The sequence below is a fragment of the Aulonocara sp. 'chitande type north' Nkhata Bay genome, linkage group LG19 (genome assembly GCF_057382095.1).
Source record: "Aulonocara sp. 'chitande type north' Nkhata Bay isolate Kocher_YH1m ecotype deep benthic linkage group LG19, A_spYH_male_GT1.1, whole genome shotgun sequence".
Taxonomy (NCBI): Eukaryota; Metazoa; Chordata; class Actinopteri; order Cichliformes; family Cichlidae; genus Aulonocara; species Aulonocara sp. 'chitande type north' Nkhata Bay.
In genome coordinates, this window is record NC_141362.1 from 29,652,839 (window position 1) to 29,677,572 (window position 24,734).

At 42.5% G+C, this 24,734-nt stretch overlaps 1 protein-coding gene across 6 annotated transcripts in view; it reads left to right on the forward strand.

Annotated features, from left to right (window-relative positions):
- Window positions 1–23,537, forward strand: part of unc79 (unc-79 homolog, NALCN channel complex subunit) — a 32,588-nt gene extending 9,051 nt beyond the window's left edge. For 2 of the 6 annotated variants that reach the window (XM_086274410.1, XM_086274415.1), the window contains exons 10-51: window positions 284–324; window positions 536–564; window positions 1,624–1,853; window positions 2,078–2,249; window positions 2,375–2,605; window positions 2,706–2,896; window positions 3,096–3,219; window positions 4,040–4,180; window positions 5,387–5,602; window positions 5,888–6,115; window positions 6,332–6,473; window positions 6,857–6,936; window positions 7,059–7,207; window positions 7,333–7,490; window positions 8,363–8,544; window positions 8,740–8,941; window positions 9,047–9,232; window positions 9,817–9,885; window positions 11,299–11,636; window positions 11,740–11,922; window positions 12,075–12,237; window positions 12,438–12,587; window positions 12,704–13,981; window positions 14,798–14,899; window positions 15,288–15,404; window positions 15,894–15,996; window positions 17,707–17,847; window positions 17,986–18,024; window positions 18,152–18,264; window positions 18,416–18,501; window positions 19,199–19,372; window positions 19,600–19,668; window positions 19,751–19,861; window positions 21,061–21,165; window positions 21,271–21,348; window positions 21,472–21,561; window positions 21,661–21,836; window positions 21,959–22,142; window positions 22,251–22,454; window positions 22,604–22,681; window positions 22,784–22,825; window positions 22,923–23,537. In XM_086274410.1, the coding sequence (XP_086130536.1) occupies window positions 284–324; window positions 536–564; window positions 1,624–1,853; window positions 2,078–2,249; window positions 2,375–2,605; window positions 2,706–2,896; window positions 3,096–3,219; window positions 4,040–4,180; window positions 5,387–5,602; window positions 5,888–6,115; window positions 6,332–6,473; window positions 6,857–6,936; window positions 7,059–7,207; window positions 7,333–7,490; window positions 8,363–8,544; window positions 8,740–8,941; window positions 9,047–9,232; window positions 9,817–9,885; window positions 11,299–11,636; window positions 11,740–11,922; window positions 12,075–12,237; window positions 12,438–12,587; window positions 12,704–13,981; window positions 14,798–14,899; window positions 15,288–15,404; window positions 15,894–15,996; window positions 17,707–17,847; window positions 17,986–18,024; window positions 18,152–18,264; window positions 18,416–18,501; window positions 19,199–19,372; window positions 19,600–19,668; window positions 19,751–19,861; window positions 21,061–21,165; window positions 21,271–21,348; window positions 21,472–21,561; window positions 21,661–21,836; window positions 21,959–22,142; window positions 22,251–22,454; window positions 22,604–22,681; window positions 22,784–22,825; window positions 22,923–23,111 (7,084 nt within the window). In that variant the 3' untranslated portion in view covers window positions 23,112–23,537. The remainder of the gene's footprint in view (window positions 1–283; window positions 325–535; window positions 565–1,623; window positions 1,854–2,077; window positions 2,250–2,374; window positions 2,606–2,705; window positions 2,897–3,095; window positions 3,220–4,039; window positions 4,181–5,386; window positions 5,603–5,887; window positions 6,116–6,331; window positions 6,474–6,856; window positions 6,937–7,058; window positions 7,208–7,332; window positions 7,491–8,362; window positions 8,545–8,739; window positions 8,942–9,046; window positions 9,233–9,816; window positions 9,886–11,298; window positions 11,637–11,739; window positions 11,923–12,074; window positions 12,238–12,437; window positions 12,588–12,703; window positions 13,982–14,797; window positions 14,900–15,287; window positions 15,405–15,893; window positions 15,997–17,706; window positions 17,848–17,985; window positions 18,025–18,151; window positions 18,265–18,415; window positions 18,502–19,198; window positions 19,373–19,599; window positions 19,669–19,750; window positions 19,862–21,060; window positions 21,166–21,270; window positions 21,349–21,471; window positions 21,562–21,660; window positions 21,837–21,958; window positions 22,143–22,250; window positions 22,455–22,603; window positions 22,682–22,783; window positions 22,826–22,922) is intronic. The other 4 variants (XM_086274412.1, XM_086274411.1, XM_086274413.1 and 1 more) reach the window with 4 other exon arrangements.
- The last annotated feature ends 1,197 nt before the right edge of the window (window positions 23,538–24,734 follow it).

The window sequence follows — 24,734 nt, forward strand, 5'->3', positions numbered from 1 at the left end:
ACCCAGGGGAAACACATTGGCATGGTTACATAATTCCCTTGTGCCAATAATGAGATCATCATTACAAAAAAGCACATCCACTTGTCTCTCTTTTTTTTTTTAGCGCAGAGACTATTATAATAAAATTGGCTTTTCAGGGGTTTTTTTTGTTATTGAGAAGATATTTTTGTGTTCCAGCTCTGTAAGGAAGCTGATACCGATGTGTATACACCAGTTGGAATGACTGTATTTATATCATACACATAAGTCATGCATTGTTAAATAATTTCTTCGACCTTTCCAGAGATCACGCTGAATGGCTTGTTGATGTACTCCTGCCCCAAGGTGAGCATTTACAGTCAATAAGGTGCTGAGCAAAGATAAGATACGTATGCACTCTACAATAAAACCTTTATTAGCTGCTATGCGTTGTGTTCCAAGCTGCCATATATTTTATATTGAGGTTCTAATTTCCATGAAAATATAACCAATTTTCAAGACATACGTATGTTTTTTGCAAACAGTTGTATTTCAGTTATGTTTATTTTTCTTGCAGCAGAGATATCTGCCATTTGTCAAAAGAAGGTAAGACATTTACACTGCAGCATAATGACATTAACGGTGCTGTGTACTCTCAGTCATTGCCATTACTTATTAACCTGACTTCCTCACAATAATAAAAGTCTCCACAGCAAACAATACACTGGTAAAACATAGAGGACTTCCCTGACCTGTGAAAACATGAACTTAGATACACTTTATTTGTGATCCATAGTTAGCTCATTTATTTGTGAATCTGAATCTCCCCTGAGGAGTCCATTCACTGAAGCAGCTCAGTAAAGACCTTTCAAAATAACCTGTTGGGGCCTGATCTTTGTTTGCTGTTGCTGAGTGCTTCCTGCTTGTTTCCTGGGAGACACTGGGAAAACTGAGTGCGTGATGATGATCTCAGGTATTCCCGTCAGGTCAGCAGCTGCCTCTCTTTGTCCTCTGAAACAGCTGGCCTCCACCATGGTTTGCCCAGCCGTTTATAATTCACCACCTCCCTTTTGGAGCAGCTTTTGTTCCAATCATTCTCCAACTGAGATTTGTGCTAGCTCTTTCAGTGTTAGCTGAGACATATTACTCATAAATGAGGCATTACTTGTCATTTTAAAATAGCTACTTTTGAGTACATAATGATATCTAAGAGCCGTGATGCGAGAACAACAGTGTGAGTATTATCAGAGTAGCATTTTTTTGTTGTTCAAAGCAACATGGATGAATAAGAGCACTCACCATCTGAGGCCAGATATGTTAATTTGATAGGGAGCAATTCATGCCTCTAATGGCACAAGATTAGAGACTGATCAGATTAGGGTGGCTCTCTAGTGCCATGCTTTTTATTTTTAGAAACCTGAGACACCGCGGGGACACATAAAGACTTGTTCTATTGCTTTAGATGTGGACAGATCCTTGTATCTTCGGAGAGAGTGATATTCATTATCAGAGTTGCCTTTGAGCCCTGAGAGATGTTTATTTTTAGACGATTGTCATCAGGCGTTATTGGAAGTGTTTTTTTAATTTTTCTATTATACAAGAATAGAAACAAACTGATTTCTCTTCCCTCTGCTCCCCCCCTTGTTTCTTGGCTTCAAACTGCAGAACTGTAGCTCTCATGTTAGAAGGGCTGTAGTCACCTGCTTTTCAGCCGGCTGCTGCGGGCGCCATGGCAACCGGCCTGTCCGCTACTGCAAGCGTTGCCATGTCAACCACCACAGCAGCGAGGTGGGGGCTGCGGCGGAGACCCATCTGTACCAGACCTCGCCCCCTCCCATCAACACCCGTGAGTGCGGAGCAGAGGAGCTAGTGTGCACCGTGGAAGCCGTTATCAGGTACATGCACGGTGTTACAGAGCATATAGTTGTGACTCTGTGAAGCACACTTCAAGACAAATATAAAGACAACAATGCTGCCTCAGTTCAGATTAAACAAATAACAAAAACAAACGAAAAAAAGTGAGATTTTCTCCTCTGCTCTTTCTCCTTTGCTCTATCTCACATATGACCTTCTCTCTGTGCCCTCTCAAATCCCTCTCTTATCCTGTGTATACCTCCAGCCTCCTAAAAGAGGCAGAAATTCATGCAGAGCAGCGTGAGTTTGAGTTGAATCGGCGTCGTCAGATGGGCCTGTCTGCCTCCCACCACTCTCTGGACAACATTGAGTTTGATAACAAAGAGGATGACCAGCATGACCAGCGCCTTCTAAGTCAGTTTGGCATCTGGTTCCTGGTGCGTAATCACAGGGTGTCGCTGTATCTGTCAGTAACAGGGAGCAGGCAAAAACGATGTGTATGGCACATTGCCTCTCATCACTTCTCTTTTCAATTTCCGAGTTTCTTTGTTCACATCTGCAGGTAAGTCTGTGCACACCCAATGAGAACACGCCCACAGAGAGTCTGGCTCGGCTGGTCAGCATGGTCTTCCAGTGGTTTCACTCCACCGCCTACATGATGGACGACGAAGTCGGAAGCCTAGTGGAGAAGTTGAAGCCCCAGTTTGTCACAAAGTGGCTAAAGACAGTGTGTGAAGTGCGCTTTGATGTCATGGTCATGTGCCTGCTGCCCAAACCTGTAGAATTTGCAAGGGTAAGATATTACAGCGTCATCATAAGATCATAGGATTTTAATACCTTACGTGAAGGAGAGTTTTCACTGGTCTAAACTGGTCTATGCACATTTTTCTCAGGTGGGCGGTTACTGGGATAAGTCATGTAGCACAGTGACACAGCTGAAAGAGGGTCTGAACCGCATCCTGTGTCTAATACCTTACAACGTCATTAGTCAGCCACTGTGGGAGTGCTTTATGCCTGAGTGGCTGGAGGCCATCCGTACTGAGGTGCCCGACAACCAGCTCAAAGAGTTCCGGGAAGTGCTCAGGTATATCCATCTCCCTTAACTGTTCATGGCATATATTGCATACAGTGGGCAGAGATGCTTGCAGTAAAATTGCAGCACAATAATAATAATTTAAAAAAAAACTTAAAATATTACAAGTTAGCATCACTCATTGTGTAACAGTATCAAAGGATCGCTATGTGGATGAATTTATATGGTACTGCTGTTATTCTATTCACAGCAAGATGTTTGATATTGAGCTGTGCCCACTTCCCTTCTCTATGGAGGAAATGTTTGGCTTCATCAGCTGCAGATTCTCTGGCTACCCCGCGTCTGTGCAAGAGCAGGCTCTGCTGTGGCTTCATGTAAGCATGCACACACAAACACACGAAAGCACACAGAAACACGCCGTCCTGTGTCAAGTTCTCATCCCGCCGTTCTATCCACAGTGAGTGTGAATTGCACAGGTTGTCGTAGAGTGCGAGAGTCTGGGCAGGGGCCCTGCTGAATATGGATCTGGGTCACAGAATGAGACGGATGGAGATAGGAGGGATTTAGCCTTTCATCCCATATGCACTCACAGCTTGCCGCCCTGTATACATGGATCAATTTCAAGTTTTCTCTCACAACTGTGATCAAGAGATTGTATTAATTTAGCTGGAGTAAATAGGTCACGTTCACAGCAAATACAGAAGTTGAGCTTCAGTTTAATGTTTTCTCGGCATGTGGTGTGATAAAGTCACACAGGCAGCAGTCTAATTTTCTGCCAAATACGGAGCTTTTATATTACTAGCCAAAGTTTTTAAGGTATTAACTGACGCCGCCCAGTATTCCCAAAAAATAGACTAGAGTTATAAACCTGCATGCATTCAAAATAACTGTAATGCAGACATGTACAAGTGTATGGTTTTAAGGATGACAAAAAGTAATAACACTAAATCTATTTACTTTGTGAGAAGTATATTAACCTTGTGATGCCTTCTAACACTAACCCTATGTTTTGGAGAAAAGGAAAAAATCCTGTGTGTTAGTTGAATGGCTGTTTGTCTCCAGAACTATTTATAGAATTGATACCATAGGGTTCAGGTTATGGTTATCACCGACTGATTGGTTTATGATTTAGACCACACAAGTAGCAAGTATAAATAAATGATCCACATTTTTGTGTGTCTCGTTGGAGCTCAGGTGCTGTCGGAGCTGGACATCGTGGTGCCTCTTCAGCTGCTGATTGGGATGTTCTCCGATGGAGTGAACTCTTTGAAGGAACTGGCCAATCAGAGGAAGGCACGCGCGTCAGATCTGACTGGCAACACTGGAGCTCGTAGGGTGAGGAGGACCGCAATGCTAAAAATACTCCTAAGAATAAGACAAAAGACATCAATCCCCATTTTCAGCCTTTTGTTGCCATTCATTTCAGTGGCTGTTGACAACAACACAGATCAGAACACATCACCTCACTGTGCTCAGATCATCAGCTGAATAGCTATTATTAGGGCTTTGTCTGTCGATGTGTTTTTTGGATTAGGGGTGTACACGTTTCTATTCTTCTTGGTTCTATTTCCCACTGTTCATTTTGGAATAGACTGTATGTTACCATGGCAACCATCAATATCTAAATATAGCTCTCTTCAAGGGATTAATTGAATTTGGCTGTAATATAAATTTATGTTCAGAGACACCCACACATCCGCACAGATGGCTCCAGATTAAGTCGACATGCAGCTGATCCTGCTGTATTACTTCACGTTTAACTTTAGGAGATGTAAACATGCTTTGTGAGATTTGCTGTCATACCTTGCTTTTTGTCAGGATGGTGTTTGCTGTACACAGCGAACACAGCTTGCTGTAGCACTTGTTAAACAGAGGGCAGGTCAGGCTGCTGAGGGCAGCTTGTGCATGGAGCATGAGCTGGTGTGCCTGAGTTATGAGAAGATATATCATTTGTACTGTTAAAGAGAATACACTAGGAGTCAGTTTACAAGGTTTCATGATGCCATTGTGTATGAGATTGAGTGAACAGTCTGGCAGATTTTATATACTTGCGTGAGCTCGATTAGTGAATGGCTCCCAGTTGTGCAGATGAGGCATTAAAGTAAGAGAGTTGGAGCACCACACTCTGGCAGAAACACATAAACACACACAGAGAGGGAGCTGACAACATTAGAAGTGACGAAGATGGACATAAACACAGAGACATCAGGAATGAGGAGAAGGCGTAGCTTCGAGCACGGCGTAATTGTTGTATAAAAGCCGCAAATGCTCAGTTTAGAATATTTTGACAGCTTTTTTTCAAATATTTGCAAGCATTGCCTTTTTATTACTTAGAATAGATCTTTTATTTACACTTTTGTTTGTGGACCACATAATAAAATGTAACATAACATAATGAAAAAGGTATGTGATGCATATTGATATATACAAGTCTAACTGACATTTACAGCCTCGCAACGCTTTCTGTCTCATTTTAACGTGACCCTAACAGCTGAAGAGAAACACATATTTCAGTTTAATGACTATTCTCCTTTCTCACAGGTGAGTGTGGTGTCAGATCCAGGACGTCGAGGCCAGCACAACACTCTCAGCCCTTTTCCCAGCCCCTTCCGGAGCCCCTTCCGCAGCCCTCTTCGCTGCAGCCCTTTTAAAAACCTGGGTCATGCCGCTGGTCACTGCGCCCTGGACCTGGACTGTGATGACGATGACATGAACCTTGGCTGTTTCATTCTGATGTTTGACCTCATCTTAAAGCAGGTGACCACCTTCCTGATGAAAACCTATAATTGTGATTAAAGTTCTGTCTCTGATGCTTCTCTTTTGTGTGTCCTCATGTTATAAACCTTCTTATTGTACAGCCATTCTCACATTATACAGTCTAGTTTAAGCGAGTCACTCTTCTCAGTCATTCATGTAGAGAAAAATGACACATACACACTATACAATGATAATAATACCCACCGGTGGGATCTTGAGATTTGTGTGTTGTGCTCTAATTTTTGTTCCTCTATTTTTATGGTCGTCTCCCCCCCGCTGTCCCAGATGGAGCTCCAGGATGACGGTGTGATGCTGGGTCTAGACAGCAGCCTGGGGAAGGATATCGTGGGCATCATCAACAATGTCTTCCAGGCCCCGTGGGGTGGCTCACACACCTGCCAGAAGGATGAGAAGGCCCTAGAGTGCAGCCTGTGCCAATCCAGCATCCTGTGTTACCAGCTGGGCTGTGAGCTCCTGGAGAGGCTGACCCCCCGGGAAGAGATACGCCTGGTGGTGAGACACACAGCATGCATTTTTATGCATCAACTTTGAATTAACCTTGTGCATTTGGCAGGCAGGGCTTTGGAATGAGTGCATGTAGCTCCACGTGTCCCAAACCACAGCGCCAAAAACAACACTGTGTCAAATTGTGCTACCTTTGTTTTGGAGTAAACACACAACATAAAGCATGCCTTTCACTCAGCTCCAACAAGTCTCATTCCTCCACAGGAGCCCACAGATTGTTTGGAGGAAACCTTGCTTACCCCTCCACCAGATTTCTCCATCGGGGTGGAGAATGAAAGCAAGGAAGGAGACAACCCGAGTGGCACGCACACCGACAACCCCAGCAGCCAATCTCCTGATCACGCAGGTGTGTATCGATCAGTTCTGCTTAAAACTTGATGTTTAAATTAATAATACCTGCCAGATGAATACCAATCATCCTTTAAGGGTTAACTGGACTTTAACTTAACTGGATTTTGGACTTGATGTATATCTAAGCTAGTTGACGCTTGTGACTTTTGACTTCTACTAATACAGTTTAGCAGTTTAACAGTTTGATACCAAATCTGAGAAACAGTGATATACATGAAGCCATAGAAAATTTCAGAAACCCAGTGAGATATTGTGAGTATGCAGGAAGGCTTGGTAGATATTGTTTTTGATGGACAGAACAGGATGAGCTATTTCCTTGTTTTTTGCCACAGTACAGGCAAAATTAAAAGTTCAATTGTTTTTTCTCTTTCTTTCCAGCAATGAAGAATAACTCTGATAAGAAGTTCTCCTACCAGCAGCTCCCTGTGTCTTTGAAGCTCATATACACCATTCTGCAGGTGCTTGGTCTGAATAACTGCATATCAAATCAAAGACTAGAGGCATTCAAAAATGTTTCTTTCGATTTATTTGAGTGCATATGTGTTACACTGCGAGTCACACACGTCTTCTGCATTTTCAGGAAATGTCAAAGTTTGAGGAGCCTGATATTTTGTTCAACATGCTGAACTGCCTGAAGATCCTGTGTCTTCACGGAGAGTGTTTATACCTCGCCTGTAAGGATCACCCGCAGTTTCTGGCTTACATCCAGGAGAAGATGCTCATCCCTTGGTGTGTCCAGAGAACACTCCTCCTCATGCAGAAAAAACACTGAACTCATGCATGCTTTTGTTTACAGCTTTTAATTGTGCTAACTCCTTAAGTGACATTTGTGCTTCTGTCTCTTCTGTTTTCAGTCTGTGGTCGATGCTGAAATCAGAGTTTTGCCAGCTGGCTTCGTTGGCCGTGCCGCAGCTTCTCCACGCCCTGTCTTTGTCACACGGGGCAGACATCTTTTGGAATCTCATCAACACAAACTTCAACAGCAAAGACTGGAAAATACGATTTGAAGCCGGTGAGTCATAAAGTAACAGCGTTAAATTTCAGACTCCGTGTCTTCCTAGGATGGTCGCAGACAGTTTGCGGCTTCATGTGCAGATATGATCATCAAAAATGGATATCTTTGGCTTAATGGTTTGTCTTTGTGGTTGCGATTGTAAATGATGAGGATCGCCAGGAAGAGGAGAGGAGGATCTGCTTATATAATAGGCTTCCCAAACCACTGCCTGCCCACATCTCCCCTATGTGTTGCCATGGTTACCTTGGTACAGGCAGCAAAGAGGAATTGTGGGATTAATGAGGGTTTTTTCACATTGTGATTAGCAGAGAGGAGCTATTTGCTCTGTCCAAGTAGTGAACTGATGCATCACAATGTCAGCTTGCGATGCTGTTGATCTGTGTCATGACCAATGAGCACTTCTAATGTTATTATATCCATTTAGTAGGGTAGAAATATTGGTATAAATCTACACATGCATGTAATATATTCCTAAATGAAGTCAACTAGTGTTCTGACTCACTGCACGGTCCCACACTCGCCCACACCGACACCTAGCACTCAACACCACATTGGCTAAGAGCTCATGGGTATAAGAGTGCAGCGTCTATTTTTAGATTTTAATCTGAGGAATGATAAGTAAATCACTTTATTTATTGAAAGCATCGCCTTTGCTAAAAAAAAGAAGCATTTGGTTTTACCACCACATTGTGCGAAGACAAATATTTAGTAAAACATTAACTCATCTCAGTCATCTTCCTCTGTGACCTCTGGGCTGATTCTGTTTATTGAATCATGGAATTATATGAAGACATCTGGCAGCTCACTTGCTCCGTCTTTGTCTGCAGCAGTAATTCATTTCTTTCTCTATTCTCACGAAATCCTCTCAGTCGAGAAGGTAGCAGTGCTGTGTCGTTTCCTGGACATTGGTGCAGTGACAAAAAACCACTTACTGAAGTATGCCTTGGCTCACGCTTTCTGTTGCTTCCTGGCCTCTGTGGAGGATGTCAACCCTGCTGTGGCCACCAGGGCCAGGCTGCTACTGGACACAATCAAGAGGCCATCCCTTCAGGTACTTTGCTCTTGTTTTTAGCAACAAAATTTCTGTTTATTTTTCGCGTGAAGGATAAATAAATTAAGCATTCTCACTAAGACAGGGTGTGTTGGTGTGCATTTAATTATAGTTTTGGTATTTATGTGTTGAAAGCTGTAAATTTTATTTATGGATTTTCTATGTAAAGGGATTGTACTTGTTGTGCATTTTTAGGGCTTATGCCTGTGTCTGGATTTCCAATTTGACACTGTGGTGAGAGATCGTCCCATTATTCTCAGTAAACTCCTACTCCTGCACTTTCTGAAGAAAGATATCCCCGCGCTTAGTTGGGAGTTTTTCGTCAACCGTTTTGAAACATTATCTCTGGAGGCTCAGCTGCACCTGGACTGCAACAAAGAGTTTCCCTTCCCTACTAGTATGTATCTGCCATGTCCCCATCCAGATGTTTTACACCTGTAAGAGAAGATTTACAACTTAACAGTGCTTCAAGTAAGCTTTGCAATCCTTGTTTCTTTGACAGCTATTACAGCTGTACGAACCAATGTAGCTAACCTCAGTGATACAGCAATGTGGAAGATACGACGGGCCCGTTTCGCGAGGAATCAGCAGAAGAGTGTGCGCTCCCTCCGTGACAGTGTAAAAGGAGGCACGGACGCCCAGTCTAAAAGAGCCTTTTCACTCCCTGAGTCACTGAGCAACCGACTACGTGAGTAGAAGACATCAGCTGTCAGGCTGTCAGTCTTATTTCTAACCTGTCTCAAAAAGTCTGTTGTTAAAAAGTGTTTGCAAATAGCATTTGAGACTTTTTTAAGTGCTTTGGCTCACATGCTATGACATAGAAGTCTATAAAAAAACAACTTTCTATTTGGAAAATGACCTGCCATTATAGATTCTGTCACAAAGTGATGATCATTGCCTTTTAAAAAAAAAGAGAATCCTTTTCTATTTGCAAATACTGTTTGACCAAGGTCCTGTTCCATTTTCCTAATGTTTCTCTCCTCACTTATATGTTCCCGACGCTCATTTCACTTAAATGTTTTATCTGTGGCTCTCCACAGAAGGCTGTCTGAGTTTCTGAGATACTCGTGCTGCCTTCAAACACAGGTTTATCTGGTTGATCCAAATGCCCTCAATCTTTATAACATTTGGATTTCACGCCCTTTAAATCAAAAGTATACGCGTCTCTTTGTGTGCGCATATGTGTTGGAAGATGATGAAGCTCAGACATGTGTCCTGTGCTACCTCCCATGTACGCTCTCCTAAATCTTGCTCTTCATATGTGGTTTTTAGCTCTAAGGCTTAGGAGGCAAGAGCTCTCTGCCCCGACACTGGGAGATATGATAGAGAAAGTCCTGCCAGGTAAATAACATTCCAAGTCTTCATCATATTGGAGAAAAAGTACAGTAAGACTTTCATGAAAACTATGTTCAAATATTAAATATTTAGTATTATACAGTATTATTGAAAATTCTCAACACAACCCTCATTTCCTTGTATTTTGCTTCCAAGGACCTGGACGGTCAATAATTTTTTAAAGTGCTCTTGAGCAATAGTTCTCCGGGCTTTCTGAAGGTCTTTCAAACGTTTGCTTTGAAAGATCTTTTACTCATTACCCTTGTACGCGGCCATTTTTAGATGAATGTTTAGTTTTTTTATATACAGTATGTTAAGCCACGTAACAATGATCTATGAATCATTCAAGCATAAAAAAGACATGATGAACTAGTGTTGTGTCTACACATAACCAACAATTTGTTCCTATTTCTTTAGTTTAAACATGCAGAAAAGACTTGTTTAACTATGAGTAACTATGCCAAATTACACAAGAAGTGGATTTAGAATCAGTAGCAACGACTTATGGAGTGATGAATCCTTAACATGGTGAACATCTGTGGAGGAGGCGGGAGAGAGGTACAAGAGCCATCTGTAAAACATGGTGCCCTGTCATGGCTTGGGGTTCTATTTCAGCCAGTGGCGTTAGGGATCTTGTCAAAATTGATGGAATTATGAACACAGAAAAGTGTTGTCAGATTTGGATGCTCTGGAAAGCATCTGATTGGCAGCTTTATTTTCTGCATGGCGGTGATCCCAAAGATATTTGCAGTGCCGTAAAAGCATACCTGCATAGAAAAAACACACACAGTGGAACACATCCTGGACTTCAACATTATTGAAACGGTGTGGCATCATCTTGACAGAGAATGAAACAAAAGGCAGCCAACATCCAAAGAAGAGCTTTGAATGTCCTTCAAGAAGCCCGGAGAACTATTTGTGAAGACTACTTAAAACTTCCATAAGAGAGTTTAGACTGTGGTGGAGAATAAAGGTGGTCATACCAAATATTGAATTTCAAGCTTGTTAGAGTTTGACAAACTTTATTTCCATCTATATGACTTCACATATTTCAATAAGTCACTGTGCCTATTTTCTTTGCAAAATATAAAGAAATGAGCGGTGGCTGAAGAGTTTTGCACTTTATTGTACATAAAAAATAATGTTTGGTCTATAGTGGCAGTCATTGTTCTTTCATCCTACTTTCTGGGCTAAAGCAATCCTGACACGGAACGAAAAACTAGACAGTCTGTTGTGCGTTTACCCCATTTACATATTCCATGAACACATTGTAGTGATGTATGTATACAGCATGATAATGGCTCCAACTCTCTTGGCAGAGAAATGGACAGGATGAGCTGACACCCCTCCACCTCTGTGTTGTTATCCTCCCTGCTACCGCACCCCTACCCTCTCCCCATCTTATCTCCCTGTCTGCAGCACGTTTTCTCCCGCACTTTAACCCTGACGCTTCAGCCCCTCTTGCAGGCCAGACCCCTTCTCCCGAGGACGACACCATCATCAGAGACCTGCTCCCTGAGAACGCTGGCGTCGATCACCAGACGGTTCACCAGCTGATCATGGTCCTCATGAAATTTATGGCCAAAGACCAAAGCAGTGCTGAGGCAGATATTGGTAGTGCCAAGGCTTTCAACACAGTGAAGCGTCATCTGTATGTGCTGCTGGGGTATGATCAACAGGAAGGCTGTTTCATGATTGCACCTCAGAAGATGCGCACCTCCACCTGCTTCAACGCCTTCATCGCTGGCATTGCACAAGTAACTGAAATATAATCAAATATTTGCACCTGCATATTAGGCTTATTGCGAAAGAGTACCTGAACGTCGCAACTGCCAGTGAATTTAACTTATTTGCTCACAGGTACTGGACTACAATATCGGTTTGGGAAAGCAGCTGCTCCCTCTTGTGGTCCAGGTGTTGAAGTACTGCACATGTCCCCAGCTGAGGCACTATTTTCAGCAGCCTCCTCGTTGCTCCCTGTGGGCCCTTAAACCACACATTCGGCAGATGTGGCTCAAAGCACTTCTTGTTATCCTTTACAAGGTACTTAATATTTTTTATTGCATGAATAACTGTACATTGAGTCTGCTACATAATGCCACCTAACCTCTAAGATATTTCTTTTTATGTTTTCGTGACATATTTTCTTCAATCTTTTGTACAAAATGAGCTTACATTGTTTTTATGCACCATAGTACCCTTACAGAGATATGGATGGCAGTAAAGTAGTCCTCCATTTGATCCACATCACCATCAACACACTGAATGCACAGTATCACAGCTGTCGCCCCCATGCTACAGCAGGACCACTCTACAGTGACAACTCCAACATAAGCCGCTATAGCGAGAAAGAAAAAGGTGGGAAAAGTAGCAAATGCGTTGTCTGTATCAGCAGTAGATGATGATGATGATTAGAATATGATAATATGATATATGTCATAGATCGTTATGCTAGAATAGGAGGGAAAAGACTTTGTTCAGTCAGGCAGATTATGACTTTTTAATGCTACATTAATGCAGCGCTCAAGTACATTTCACATATTTGTTCTCCACATTAGAAGAGGACAGTGTATTTGATGAGTCAGACGTCCATGACACGCCGACTGGTGCTGCTAACAAGGAGTCACAGACCTTCTTTGCTCGCCTGAAGAGAATTGGTGGCAGCAAGTCTGTGAAATACCAGCCGGTAGAGCTGAATGCCAAGAGAAGTAAGAGGCAGAGGCTTTCAATGTCAAGTGCGCTCTATATTAAGCAAATTGATTCAGTCTTTATCATACAATAATATTTTTTTGTGATTCGGTCTCATTTTCTTTCCTTGCATCAGGTGAAATTGAGCTGTCAGAGTACCGTGAAGCTAGCGCCCTTCAGGATAGCATCCTGCACTGTGTGCGGGAGGAGAGCACCAGGAGAAAGAGGCTACAGGCAATCCACAAGCAGAAGTCTTTGGATATTTCCAACACGGATTCCATACTATTCAGTTTGGACGAACATCGGCGCAAGTCCTGCATTGATCGTTGCGACATGCAGGTGCCCCCTGTAGTCCTGCCCCCATCCTCTACTACTCCCCACAACAGGTATCATGGGATAGGATCCTCTGATGGCTCTTCAGTTCGGGTTGATCCCGTGGACCGACGGGGCTCTCGAGGTGGCCAGTCTGACATCTCCAAGCCCGTCATACCAGAGGTCCGGCTCAGCTGCATGGAGACTTTTGATGACAAAACAGATCAGGGCTCTTTAGAGGGATCAGCTCAGGGAAAGGACGATCAAGACCTGATTGACCTCTCCTCTGACTGCACCTCAATTCCAGAAAAGCATTCGCTGCTCTCCATGTCTGACAGCGACTCCTTGGTCTTTGAACCGCTACCACCTCTGAGGATTGTGGAAAGTGATGAGGAGTTTGATCTTAACACCATCATAGGCTCCAAGTTTAGTGGGAGTCCAAAAGTCTCAGCTTCTCCTGCAAGCAGCAACACTTTGCGACTGTCCCCTGTTGTTCAGGTGAGTGTGGAGGACTGCTCCACTGACAAAAAGACCCCAGAGCTTGTGGTGGGAGAGAGGTGCTCACAGCAGAAATTTGAAGGAAAGGAGCCTATCCGTGTGCCTCGCAGCACCTCTCTGGAGCTCCCTGACCGATCAGAGAACATCTCCCATGAAAGCCCCATGACCTTAAAGCAGAAGAGAGACCTGCTGAGAAAGTCCCCACATGTCCCTGTCACCTCGCTAGATGACACATGTGCGACCCCGGAAGAAATCAGGACTCTTATAGGACCCAGCACCAGTCCCTCTGGCAGGACTATCTTCCTTGACATCCCCGAAGACAAAGCGGAGCCGCCTTCCTCACCAGAGAAGAGCAAGAGCAACAGCAATGACGAAGAAGAAGGGGATGGAGACGATGAAGAGGAGGACGATATGGGCGACGAAGCAGACAGCGACCCCAAACCTGACAACGCAGATGAGAACGATGAAGCTGAGTTTAAAATCCAGATTGTTCCCCGACAGCGTAAACAGAGGAAGATAGCTGTGAGCGCCATCCAGAGGGAATACCTGGACATCTCGTTCAACACGTTCGACAAGCTGGGTGCTGAGCAGACCGCAGAAACAGGTAAAGAGAAAGGACACGTGAACAAAAACCAGAGCGTGCTGTTGTTGATTTCAAAAATGTCTTTTAAGAAAATCTTGTAAAATCTTATTTATTACTTTTTGTACAAGTCTGGTCAAAAGTGAATATTTTAAGAGATCAAACTATTGTAGAATAATTCCAGCTAAACTTAAAGCACTGTAGCTGATTTACTACACATAAGTTCTACTTTAAGCCAGAAAAAGACAATCCTGAGGTGTTGTCACAGTTTATTTATATTCGGCTGACTCACATCAGCTGTTTCTTAGTGACGTAAGCCTACAGAGATGCTGCCTAAACCAGCCATTTATAAATTAGCTTTGTACATTGCTCTACTTACAACTTTTAACTCTGAATATTATTCATTTATTATTTTATCTCTTTAGTTCCTTATTGTTGTTTTAAAAAAATCAATTTTCTTGCATTTCTTTTATTAATAAATGCTTATTTTGTCATCAGAGCGAAATGATCATCACTCATTACCAGAAATACTAACCACTCTTGCCATGCATTGCCCCTTTTCATGTTTTTGTGTGTGTGTGTGTGTGTGTGTGTGTGTGTACTTTTCCAATTATACAATGAGGTTTTAATGTAAAAGTAAAAGACTGAATCAGATTTTTATTGCACTTTAATTGCCCACATGGCACCAAATCATGCCTCTATTGAGATTATGTAACAACATGCTAAACTTCATATAAAAAATTTTTCTCTTAAATTATCACTTAAAAATGTTAGACATCTATGTATTGTATTACTGATTATTGTTGGAAGACTTCTGGTATATATTCTGATGCCTTGCAGATCACAAAGTTATGTCTACCCTGGAAAAGCCACGAGAATCTGCCTCAGCACCAACACTCGAAGCTGCTATACCTGAAACAAGTCATCGCTCTTCAGTGTCAAGTAGGAGCCAAAAACTCACTACATCATCTCCTCACCGACTTCAGTTAAATTGTTTTTTGTGTATTACTAGTGCGATGTCTAATATACCATAACCTATTATTTATATGTTTGTCTCTGATTCACTTTTTACAATTTTGTAATGGAGCTTGAAATATTAAATTAACATGACATAATATACATTTTTTAACAACACAGGAAAAAATACCAATATGTAATGTTTTAAGCTTTAATTTATAACTAGTGCAACTTGAATCTGTTATAATAATGGTTTAGTTAATCAGGACTAGGGCTAAATGACCTAAAGTCTAACCCTTATTGGTTAGACTGAAATGAGTTATACTGACAGTTAAAACCAGGTACTGTTTTCTTGTCTTTCTCTGACCTCTAGCTCAGTACCGGCAGGTGAAACGAGGCTCTCTGGGAGCTTTAACCATGAGCCAGCTTATGAAGAGACAGCTGGAGCATCAGTCCAGCGCACCACACAACATCTGCACCTGGGAGACGGGTCAGTCACTGTGGACATTTTTCAGTTATAACCTTTTGAGGAGACAGTGACATAATAACACATGCAAGAACACCAGACACCCACCAGAGTTAACTGAAATTAAAAGAAGAGGATAGTAAAACACCTCCTAATAGATGGTGATGTTTTTATATGTTTTTATAGCCATTACACTGAAAACTGACTATAAAATGTGATTCATCAAATTTACATCTTTTTTATTTAACTAATAAACTAACTAGTTATATTATTTTAGGAATGATGTAAGAGGAATGATGATGCAAGAGGGCTTTTAAATTACAATAAAAGCCCTCTTATGTACATGCCCTATTACAGGCAGTATTAGTACCCTCATTTGAAAATCTCTGTTTGAGCTAATCCTAATATATTTTCATTTAAATAAATACACTGAATCTAAACTTCAATCAAATTTCTTGTGTGCTACAAGGTGAAAAGGAAATGTTTTTTATGACTGATATTTTTCCATTGTAGGTCCTACGAAGACCAGTCTCCTCTCAGCACCGAGCACAGTCAGCATGTTCGTCCCTGCACCCGAGGAGTTCATTGACGAGCAGCCTACCACGATGTCTGACCGGTGAATCAATCACTTAGTAGCTATATCTATCAAGCTGTATTAAAGTCAAACTATTATTGATTTATTGGAGAATTGCAAATCTATTTGTACTGGTGCCAACAACAATAAAACCAGAAACTAACTTTTAGCCCAAGTGCTCGAGATCCTGTGACAGCAGAGATCACATTGTCTTTACATTATGTCCATGTGGTATAACTGCTATTTCAGGGTAAATGCTGCCACTAATTAACAGTAATGAACTAAAAGAGAACTGAAAAGGATTCAGAATGTCAGATTTTGTAGGAGCTTTGGAAAAATTCCTAAAATATTCCCATCAAAATTCCCTACAGAGCTAATTTTTGCAGCTTTTTATTTTAACTTGTTGAATTGGAATTATGCATCAGAGCTGGTCTCCGTCACGCCCTGGAGTTAAAAAGCAAAAGTTAAAAAGGGTGTCTGGAAAGAAGTGTTCTACACATTGCTTGTTGGCTTTGCAAGTGATGAAGCAGCAGCTGCAATCAGCCGATAGAAAGAAACAGCCGCACCCCTGTGTGGAAGCACTGGCTTTAACCTCATCACATCATTCACATTAAGAACCTGCAGTCCACCAGGCTGTAAAACACATTACAGAACTGAGTCATTCTCACATATTTATCGGTTCTTAAACCTTCTGCTGTTGATCTCAGTAAATTTAACAGGGTGGCTCCTTCCCTGTCTGGATATTTAAAGATGTTGGTAAAAGAGTAACAATGTTTTGAAGATGACTTTGCAGGAAAGCAGAAAAGTGCGTCTAAGCCATTTTCTTAGGGAAAAAGGTTTTTCCCTAAGTTTTGATAATTCTCTCTTCAAACATTTTGACATTATTTCATATTGAAGTTGAATGGCTCAGCTGGCCAAACAGCACTAAGTGGAAGTAGGAATTTATTCTTTTAATTTCTTTTTAAGTTTAATTTAAAAAAGTAAATTATTATTGTATTATTGTAAACACTGTGGTTACATTTTTAAGGACTGAACTTTCAATTCAATTTATATGGTGTCAATTTACAACAACAGTCGCCTCAAGGCGCATTATATTGTAAGTTAGACCCTACAATGACCCCCTGTGAGCTAGCACTTTGGGGACAGTGGGAAGGGAAAACTCCCTTTTAACAGTAAGAAACCTCTGGCAGAACCGGGCTCAGGGAGGGGCAGTCATCGGCCACAACTCGATTAGTTAAAGTTAATAAATGTGACACTTAAAGAATAAATATTCTAACAGGCTTCAGATGATTATACAGGATTGGAGGTGTTGAGGGCTGCTGTTACAGTGCTGCGTGCTCACATTAAACATGGTCAAAGTTTTATATAATGACTAGGTACAAAATAGCCAAAAGCTTAGGGCTCAGACTGCTCAAAGCACTCAATTTCACCCAGTTTTTTTTCTATCCTGATTTCAGAGAGAAGAGATATTCCTAATATGGTCATCCAATGCACACAGCTCTGGCTGTGAGCACTGATCAAGCAGTTTGTGAAGGGCAGCCAATCAGAAAAATGAGCTTAAAGAGAGGCGAGTTAAAACTGCTTGTTGCAGACTGTGGATGATTGAAGGGGCTGCAACAGACCGAGTACTAAACTTTAGATAGTGCAAAGCTTTTCTAGTGGAGTCGCAAAAAAACCTGAATCTTAAAATGAGCAAAATAGATCTGTTTTTATGCTAAATCTAGCCTGGTGTATTTCCGTGTGATGTCTCAGGTGTCGGGACTGTGCAGCTGTTCTGGAAGAATATGATGAGGAGACTCTCAGCCTCGCTGTGGTGGTTCTTTCCATGTTCATTCACCTCAGCCCGGATTTGGCTGCCCCTATGCTTCTTGACATCATGCAGTCTGTGGGCAGGTACAACAGCTCCAGTAACCATCCCTGCAATCTCCATCCACACAGCACTTCACCGTTAAATGAAGTTTCATAACTCACTCTTAGAGCTCATGCATAATTCATCTCTGAGTCCTAATCCGCTGCTTTGACTTCTCTCAGGTTGGCATCCAGTGGCAATTTTTCTGGACAAGCTGAGAGGTATGAGACATAAAAGCCATAACACCAATGTGTGCAGATGTTCACTGTGCTTATAGATGACTTTAATAGTATATGTCAAGTGTGACTGCCCTTCTAACACAGCCATTCTCCCTGCGATGTCCTGCAGTATGTTGATCCCAGGGAATGTAGCAGGTGTAGCCAAGCAGTTCCTGCGCTGTATGTTTCACCAGCTGGCTCCTAACGGCATCTTGCCCCAGCTCTTCCAGAGCAACATAAAAGGTCTGTTTAAAAACCTGAAAATTCAGCTTGAATTTGTCATAGAAAAGAAACTTAGCTTCACACTTTATTGTAATGTAGCTACTTTTAAACATTCAATCTAACATCATAAGTTCCCATTGTATAAAGTGCTCCCTTCTTTTTCTTTTAACAGATGGAAGTTTTCTGAGAACACTTGCATCCTCGCTGATAGATTTCAATGAGCTCAGTTCTGTTGCGGCTCTCAACATGCTCCTCGAGGTGGGATTTTTTCTTCATGTTGATGTGTTGAGTCATTCAACCAGCAGGAGGAGCTCTTGTCAAAGCAAAAGATTTGATGTCGCCAGCTTCATGTGCAGCGTAGGCCCATCTTAAACATCACATCATCTGGGCATTTCAGGAAACCTGCTTTGATCTGCACTCCTCTGCTAGTTTATTGTACTGATATCTAAATAAAAATGGGCAAGATAAGAACCTACTGATGCACGCGCTCATCCGTGCAGTCATCTGTAGACTCAATACTTGAAATGTGCAATTCACTTGTATTTTTATTTTTTATTCCTATTTATTCTATTTATCCCCTTTGTACATTTTATTTATATTTGTCTCTGTATTTATATATGTGTGTGTGTGTGTGTGTATATATATATATATATATATATATATATATATATATATATATATATATATATATATATATAACAATTCTGTAACTGTAACTTCGGTCGTTGCTGTGCTTTTTGGAAGTCGAATTTCCCAGAGGAACCCACCCGAGGGATTAATAAAGTTCTATCTTATCTTATCTTATCTTATCTTATCTCTGTACTTCAGTGTCCTAAATCCACTGCTCTCATCATGAGCATTGTGACTGATCAGGAGTGAAATGATGGAAATATCTTCACTTATAGAATGTCATTATATAACCCCTTTTTATGGTTTATGCCTCCCTGCCTCCCAGGGCTTGAACAACAAAAAGAATCTTCCAGCAGGGGGCACAATGCTGCACTGCCTGGACAACATTGCCACCTTCATGGAGGCACTCCCCATGGACTCTCCCAGCAACCTGTGGACAACCATCTGCAACCAGTTCCAGACCTTCCTCACAAAACTGCCCTCTGTGCTTCCTCTGAAGGTAGATATCAACTCGTCCGAGTACTTAGTCATGGTCTTATGTGATTACTGTCGGAGGAAAACGCATCCAGCGGTGCACTCGTATGGTTCAAAAGGACAGAGTCTTAAAACTGTAATTGATTTGACTCTGACACTTTTACCTTGGAGGTCAAATTAGTGTGCAATCATTTGCAACCCTCACAAGCACAGGGGAGAGGTCAACATATTTTTCAATGTGTGTCTCATTAGTGTCCTATGGATTCCAGTTTAAGGATTATCATTTGCCTGCTGAAAATCCCAACAACAAATGCAACTCGGGTAAGTTCAAAGCAGAACGTCAGTGTCTCCTCTTTCTGCCCTTTAATAACTAACCTATTTCTACGTTTCTTCCATCACACAGAGTCTCCTGGAGCCCTTTTCCAAGCTGCTGAGCTTCGTCATCCAGTATGGAACATTCGGTCTCTCCTACCTTGTGGAGCTCTGTGGACTTTGTTACAAAGCCTTCAATAAGGTACTTTTGTGTGTCTGCAGCTTGTAAGAAGTCTTGAAAGAGTTAAACCCTTCAAACTAATCTGCAGTTTGCTGCTCTCTCACTCATCACTTTTTTTGGTGCTACACCTACTTCCCCGACACTCCAGTCAGCCTGAAATGTGGCCGTGTGTCACAGATGATTAAGTAGGCAATCAGCCAGTATTGATTAACATGATTAGTTGGTGTGCTAGGACCGAGGATGTATGGTGTGTTTCTCCGTGGCTGCCTCAGACGGCGATGGAGCCAGGGCTGTCTGCACTGTTCGGACAGATGAATCCTCAGTCCTCCACCACTGTCAGCACAGCGTGGTTTATGCCTCTTGTGGTATTGATTTTTTTTTACAGCCGCTTTAATTCCTGACCTTATAATATCCTCATTTCAAAACTCAGAGTTGCTGTGAATGATTGCTTTTGGATCTTTACCCTCTGCCGTTTTTTTTTTTAATGGTAAGGTGAGGTGTCAGGGAAGAGCCGATTTTCAATAATTTGTTTCAACTCAGTTCAGTTTTGGAGGTCAGGTGTTAAGGACACACATTAGAGCTCTCTGGACCTACTAAAGTTGGTCACATCATGCATCACTTGTCACCTCTGCATCGCCCTGTATGATGAGGAGCCTTGTGGCTTAAGAACGGCCTTTTAATTTGCTATTTTCCAAACTTACATGCTCCATTAAGTTTTAATCACCAGAGTGCTGCATCCAGGTACGTGCATTAGCAAGCCACGCAGTGAGAACTGTCAGCTCTGCATTGTGCATGAGCAGAAGATCATGTGCTTGCTCCTAACATAAGCAAACATGACTACAAAAAGAAAGCGAGAGACAAACTGGAAGTCAGAAGATGACAGTGTGGTTTGTAAACAGGCAGCTGGGCTTTGTGTGGAAGGGATGAACAAAGAGAGCAGTCTGTCCTCCGGGAGGGAGAAGGCTGCCTGACAGCCTCATCTGAGCTGCCTGGGACTCTGGGAGGAGAGATCTGGACTGGCCTAAATCTACTCCTCGGCTTTCACTATTCTCCGTCTCCCCGGCTTTCCTCCCTCCCCTCTCGCTGCCTGTCCTTCCCCCTCTATTCAAGCTACAGAGTTTATGCTCTCCTCGCAGCATGAGTAAGGCAAAGTGATAATAGAAAAAGGCAGTCTTGCTGCATCAGTACATTTACTACACTCTCTATCTTCTCGCATCCAGGAGAGAGATAAGTTCTACATGTCCCGCATTGTGGTGTTAGAGCTCCTGCAGGCTCTCAAGTTCAAGTCTCCTCTGCCTGACACAAACTTGTTACTTCTGGTTCAGGTAAAAAAACAAAAATCTCTCTTATCCATCTCGGTTTACGAGAGCCAGAAAATCACAGCAATTCAATCTGACTGCAATTCTATAACTCCATGTGGATTTTGCCAGTTTGTTTGTGCAGATATCGGCACACGGCTAGCGGAATCCACCATCATCCAAAAGCACATGATCTCAACGCTGCCGGGGGTGAGACTTAAATCGTTGTGTGCTACACTGTCTTATTAAAATCAGGCTCATAAAACAGCAGGAAATATAGACAGGCTCCACTGTGATTCCTCCTAAAGGATAAACTGCTGTTTCTCTCTACAGTGCACGACGGCAGCAATGGAATGCATGCGGCAATATATAAGTGAGCTCTTGGACTTTATTGCAGATATGCACACACTAACCAAACTTAAAGTAAGTCTTCTGTGTGTGAGTTTACAATTTGGACATGTCTCATGTGGAGAGTTTTGTTTTTCATCCTTATCTTTTCTTCACTCCAAATCTGCTCTTCAGAGCCATATGAAGGCTTGTTGTCAGCCACTGCACGAGGACACCTTTGGGGGCAACCTGAAAGTGGGCTTGGCACAAGTCGCAGCCATGGAGATCAGCAAAGGCAATCACCGCGATAACAAAGCTGTTGTGCGTTATCTTCCCTGGCTTTATCATCCGCCATCCACCATGCAACAAGGGTAAAAATGATGAGACTAAGACTGACTGACTTAATAAGAAAAATGAATGGTGAAAGAAGAAATGCACACTGTGTTGTTAATTGATTTGTTGAACTCATTTTCATTTTTTTCTTTCTCTCTAGGCCAAAAGAATTCATTGAGTGCGTGTCCCACATTCGTCAGCTGTCCTGGCTTCTTTTGGGCTCCCTGACGCACTGTGCCCTGCACCAGGGCTCCACCTCCTGCATGCCCATCCCTCTCGACGCTGGCTCCCACATTGCAGACCATCTTATCGTCATCCTGATTGGCTTCCCAGAACAGTCGAAGGTCTGGCAGACACAAATCTCTTCAAATGATCACACTCAGATTTTTCCAGATGCGATTTGTGGCAACCACAATGGCCTTGTCAGTTTTGGTCTCGGTCCTTATCCTCAGACGTCGGTGCTGCACATGTGCTCCCTGTTCCACGCCTTCATGTTCGCCCAGCTGTGGACCATCTACTGCGAGCAGGCAGCCGCCGCTCCCTCCCTGCAGAACCAGAACCAGACAGAGTTTTCTTCCAGCGCCATCCTCACGGGCCTCGAGTTCTGGAGTCGGGTTACACCCAGCATCCTGCAGCTTATGGCCCACAATAAAGTTGTAAGTGCTGCGCGGTATCCTTTGCAAACATCCGTCTGAGACAGTCAGGACTGTCGCTGTGGAAGAATGGTGATTTTCTTCTTTTAATATTATGAGTAAACAGTAAATATGTTACATAAAATTAAGTCTATTTCATATTTGTCTCTCAGATGGTAGAGATGGTGTGTCTTCATGTCATTAGTTTAATGGAGGCCCTGCAGGAATGCAACTCAACCATCTTTGTCAAGGTTTGCTATAAGTCCAGTGTCCTTCCATGCAGACAGTGCTGTATATTCTCTCTGTAACATGCAGAATAATGCTTATTTATTCATCTCCATTTCTTTTTTCAGTTAATTCCTATGTGGCTACCCATGATTCAGTCAAATCTTAAGGTAAGTGGTTTTAAAAGGTGTTAATCATACAGATTAATGATAATTACTATTGATGATTTCAAACTGAAACACTATCATCTCTTCTTTTCGTCGTAAGCATCTGTCTGCAGGGCTGCAGTTGCGTCTTCAGGCCATCCAGAATAGGGTGAACCACCAGTGTCTGCAGGGCCAGATGTCCGGAGCCCCTCCGTTCGCCCTGCGCAAATGGCTGCAGTGCACCCAGTTCAAGATGGCTCAGGTGGAGATCCAGTCGTCTGAGGCTGCTTCACAGTTTTACCCCATGTGACCTGTTCTGTGGTCAGCTCTGCCTCACCTGGGTCCCTAGGCCTGCATGCATCTGCTCTGGCTGAAAGTGACTTTAAAAAAAAAAAAAAGGACTCTTATATAAAGTGATGCTGTGTGGGATTCGTTTGAAATGAATCATTTTTCAGAACCTTTAGTATATGTACAGTAAATCTATGCTATTTTAAAGTACTAACACTGGAGTTGGACTGTATAGAAGAACTGTGTTCGGTGCCCAATCTGTTGCATTTAACAGAATTGAAGAGTCAGACGACTGTAGAGGATTTCCACAGACCCATGTTAGTAATAGCAAGGGCCTGAAACCAAATGCTTGTTTAATCATAGATATGTTCACTCTGACATTCATAACCTATCACTTTTTAAGTTGCTTGGTTGCAAGCCGAATAATAAAAGTACAAGTTTTTCTAAACATCGAGACGCTTTGACATTTCAAATGAATTGCTGAGCCTTTAAAAATTCAAATATGACATTTTCTGCCCTTTGATGTCCTGACTGATGGGGAAAATGCCCAGCTTACCATAATGTGGACGGCGGAGAGATAAAATCAGCTCTGCTGGTTACTCCTCTGAGCGAAAAAAACCTCAGGTGTCTACGGGAAAACGACATGACATGCATTACCCAGCTCCCAGCTAAGATCCTTGTCAGGCTGTCAGTCATGCTGCCTTTTGCCATCACAGCTCAGATCGATCAGAGGCCAATCCGAGTTGCGGCAGCAGCTTTGTAACTCGATAACGTGGAGCCAGACATTGGAGGTAAACAAGACTATTTCGGTTTGCTCCCCCCTCACCCCCAAAGTGGAAAGACACCCCGCCTCCTCCTACTCCAGCCCTCCCTTCATTGGCAGCAGCGAAACAGATAGGCCCATGCATATACCAAGCAAACACAATTACCTTTGGCCTAATGTGGTTTGTTGTGATTAAGGATTTTTGTGAGGTCTAACTGTATTACCATGAAGCTCTTGTCTGAGAATAACAGATGACATGACAGCAGGCCCTGAAAACCGAACAGCACATTAATCTTTGTTTTGATCTTTTCTGCTGCAAGGATTTCATTATCAGGATTTAGCATGAATTAGATCTGCTGATATAGATGTATTCTGCGAGGAAAAATTAGCTTATCGGACCAAAATAAGTCACATTTGATCTGCGCATAAATTCTTTAAAATATTACTTTTTAGTCGCAGCTGGTATTGAAAGACCCATGTTGAGAGGTGTCTGCCAAATGAGTCACTAGTATAATGATATCACACAATGTGACTAATGAACACGCACTTACACACACGCGCGCACACTCCCCGGTGACCTCAAGCCAGCTGAATCAGGCTGCAGTGCCCCTTCTCATCAACCTCTAGCCATGGCTCATCAAAGAGGTCCTTTCCTGCTGCGCCTCTACGTGTGAGAGTGTGCATTAAAGTGATGTTAGCTACAGGTGTGTATGTGCGCATGTGTCCCTGCGTGTGTGCGTGCGTTTAATCAAGTCCCCCTTGCTCTGGGGTTGCATCTGTCAGCCACTGCCACCGTTGTGATCGTTTGAACTCGCAGCCCTTTCTGAAAGAACCTTTCTCATTAGCAGCAGCTTATGTAATCAGTGTCCCACAGGTATCCAG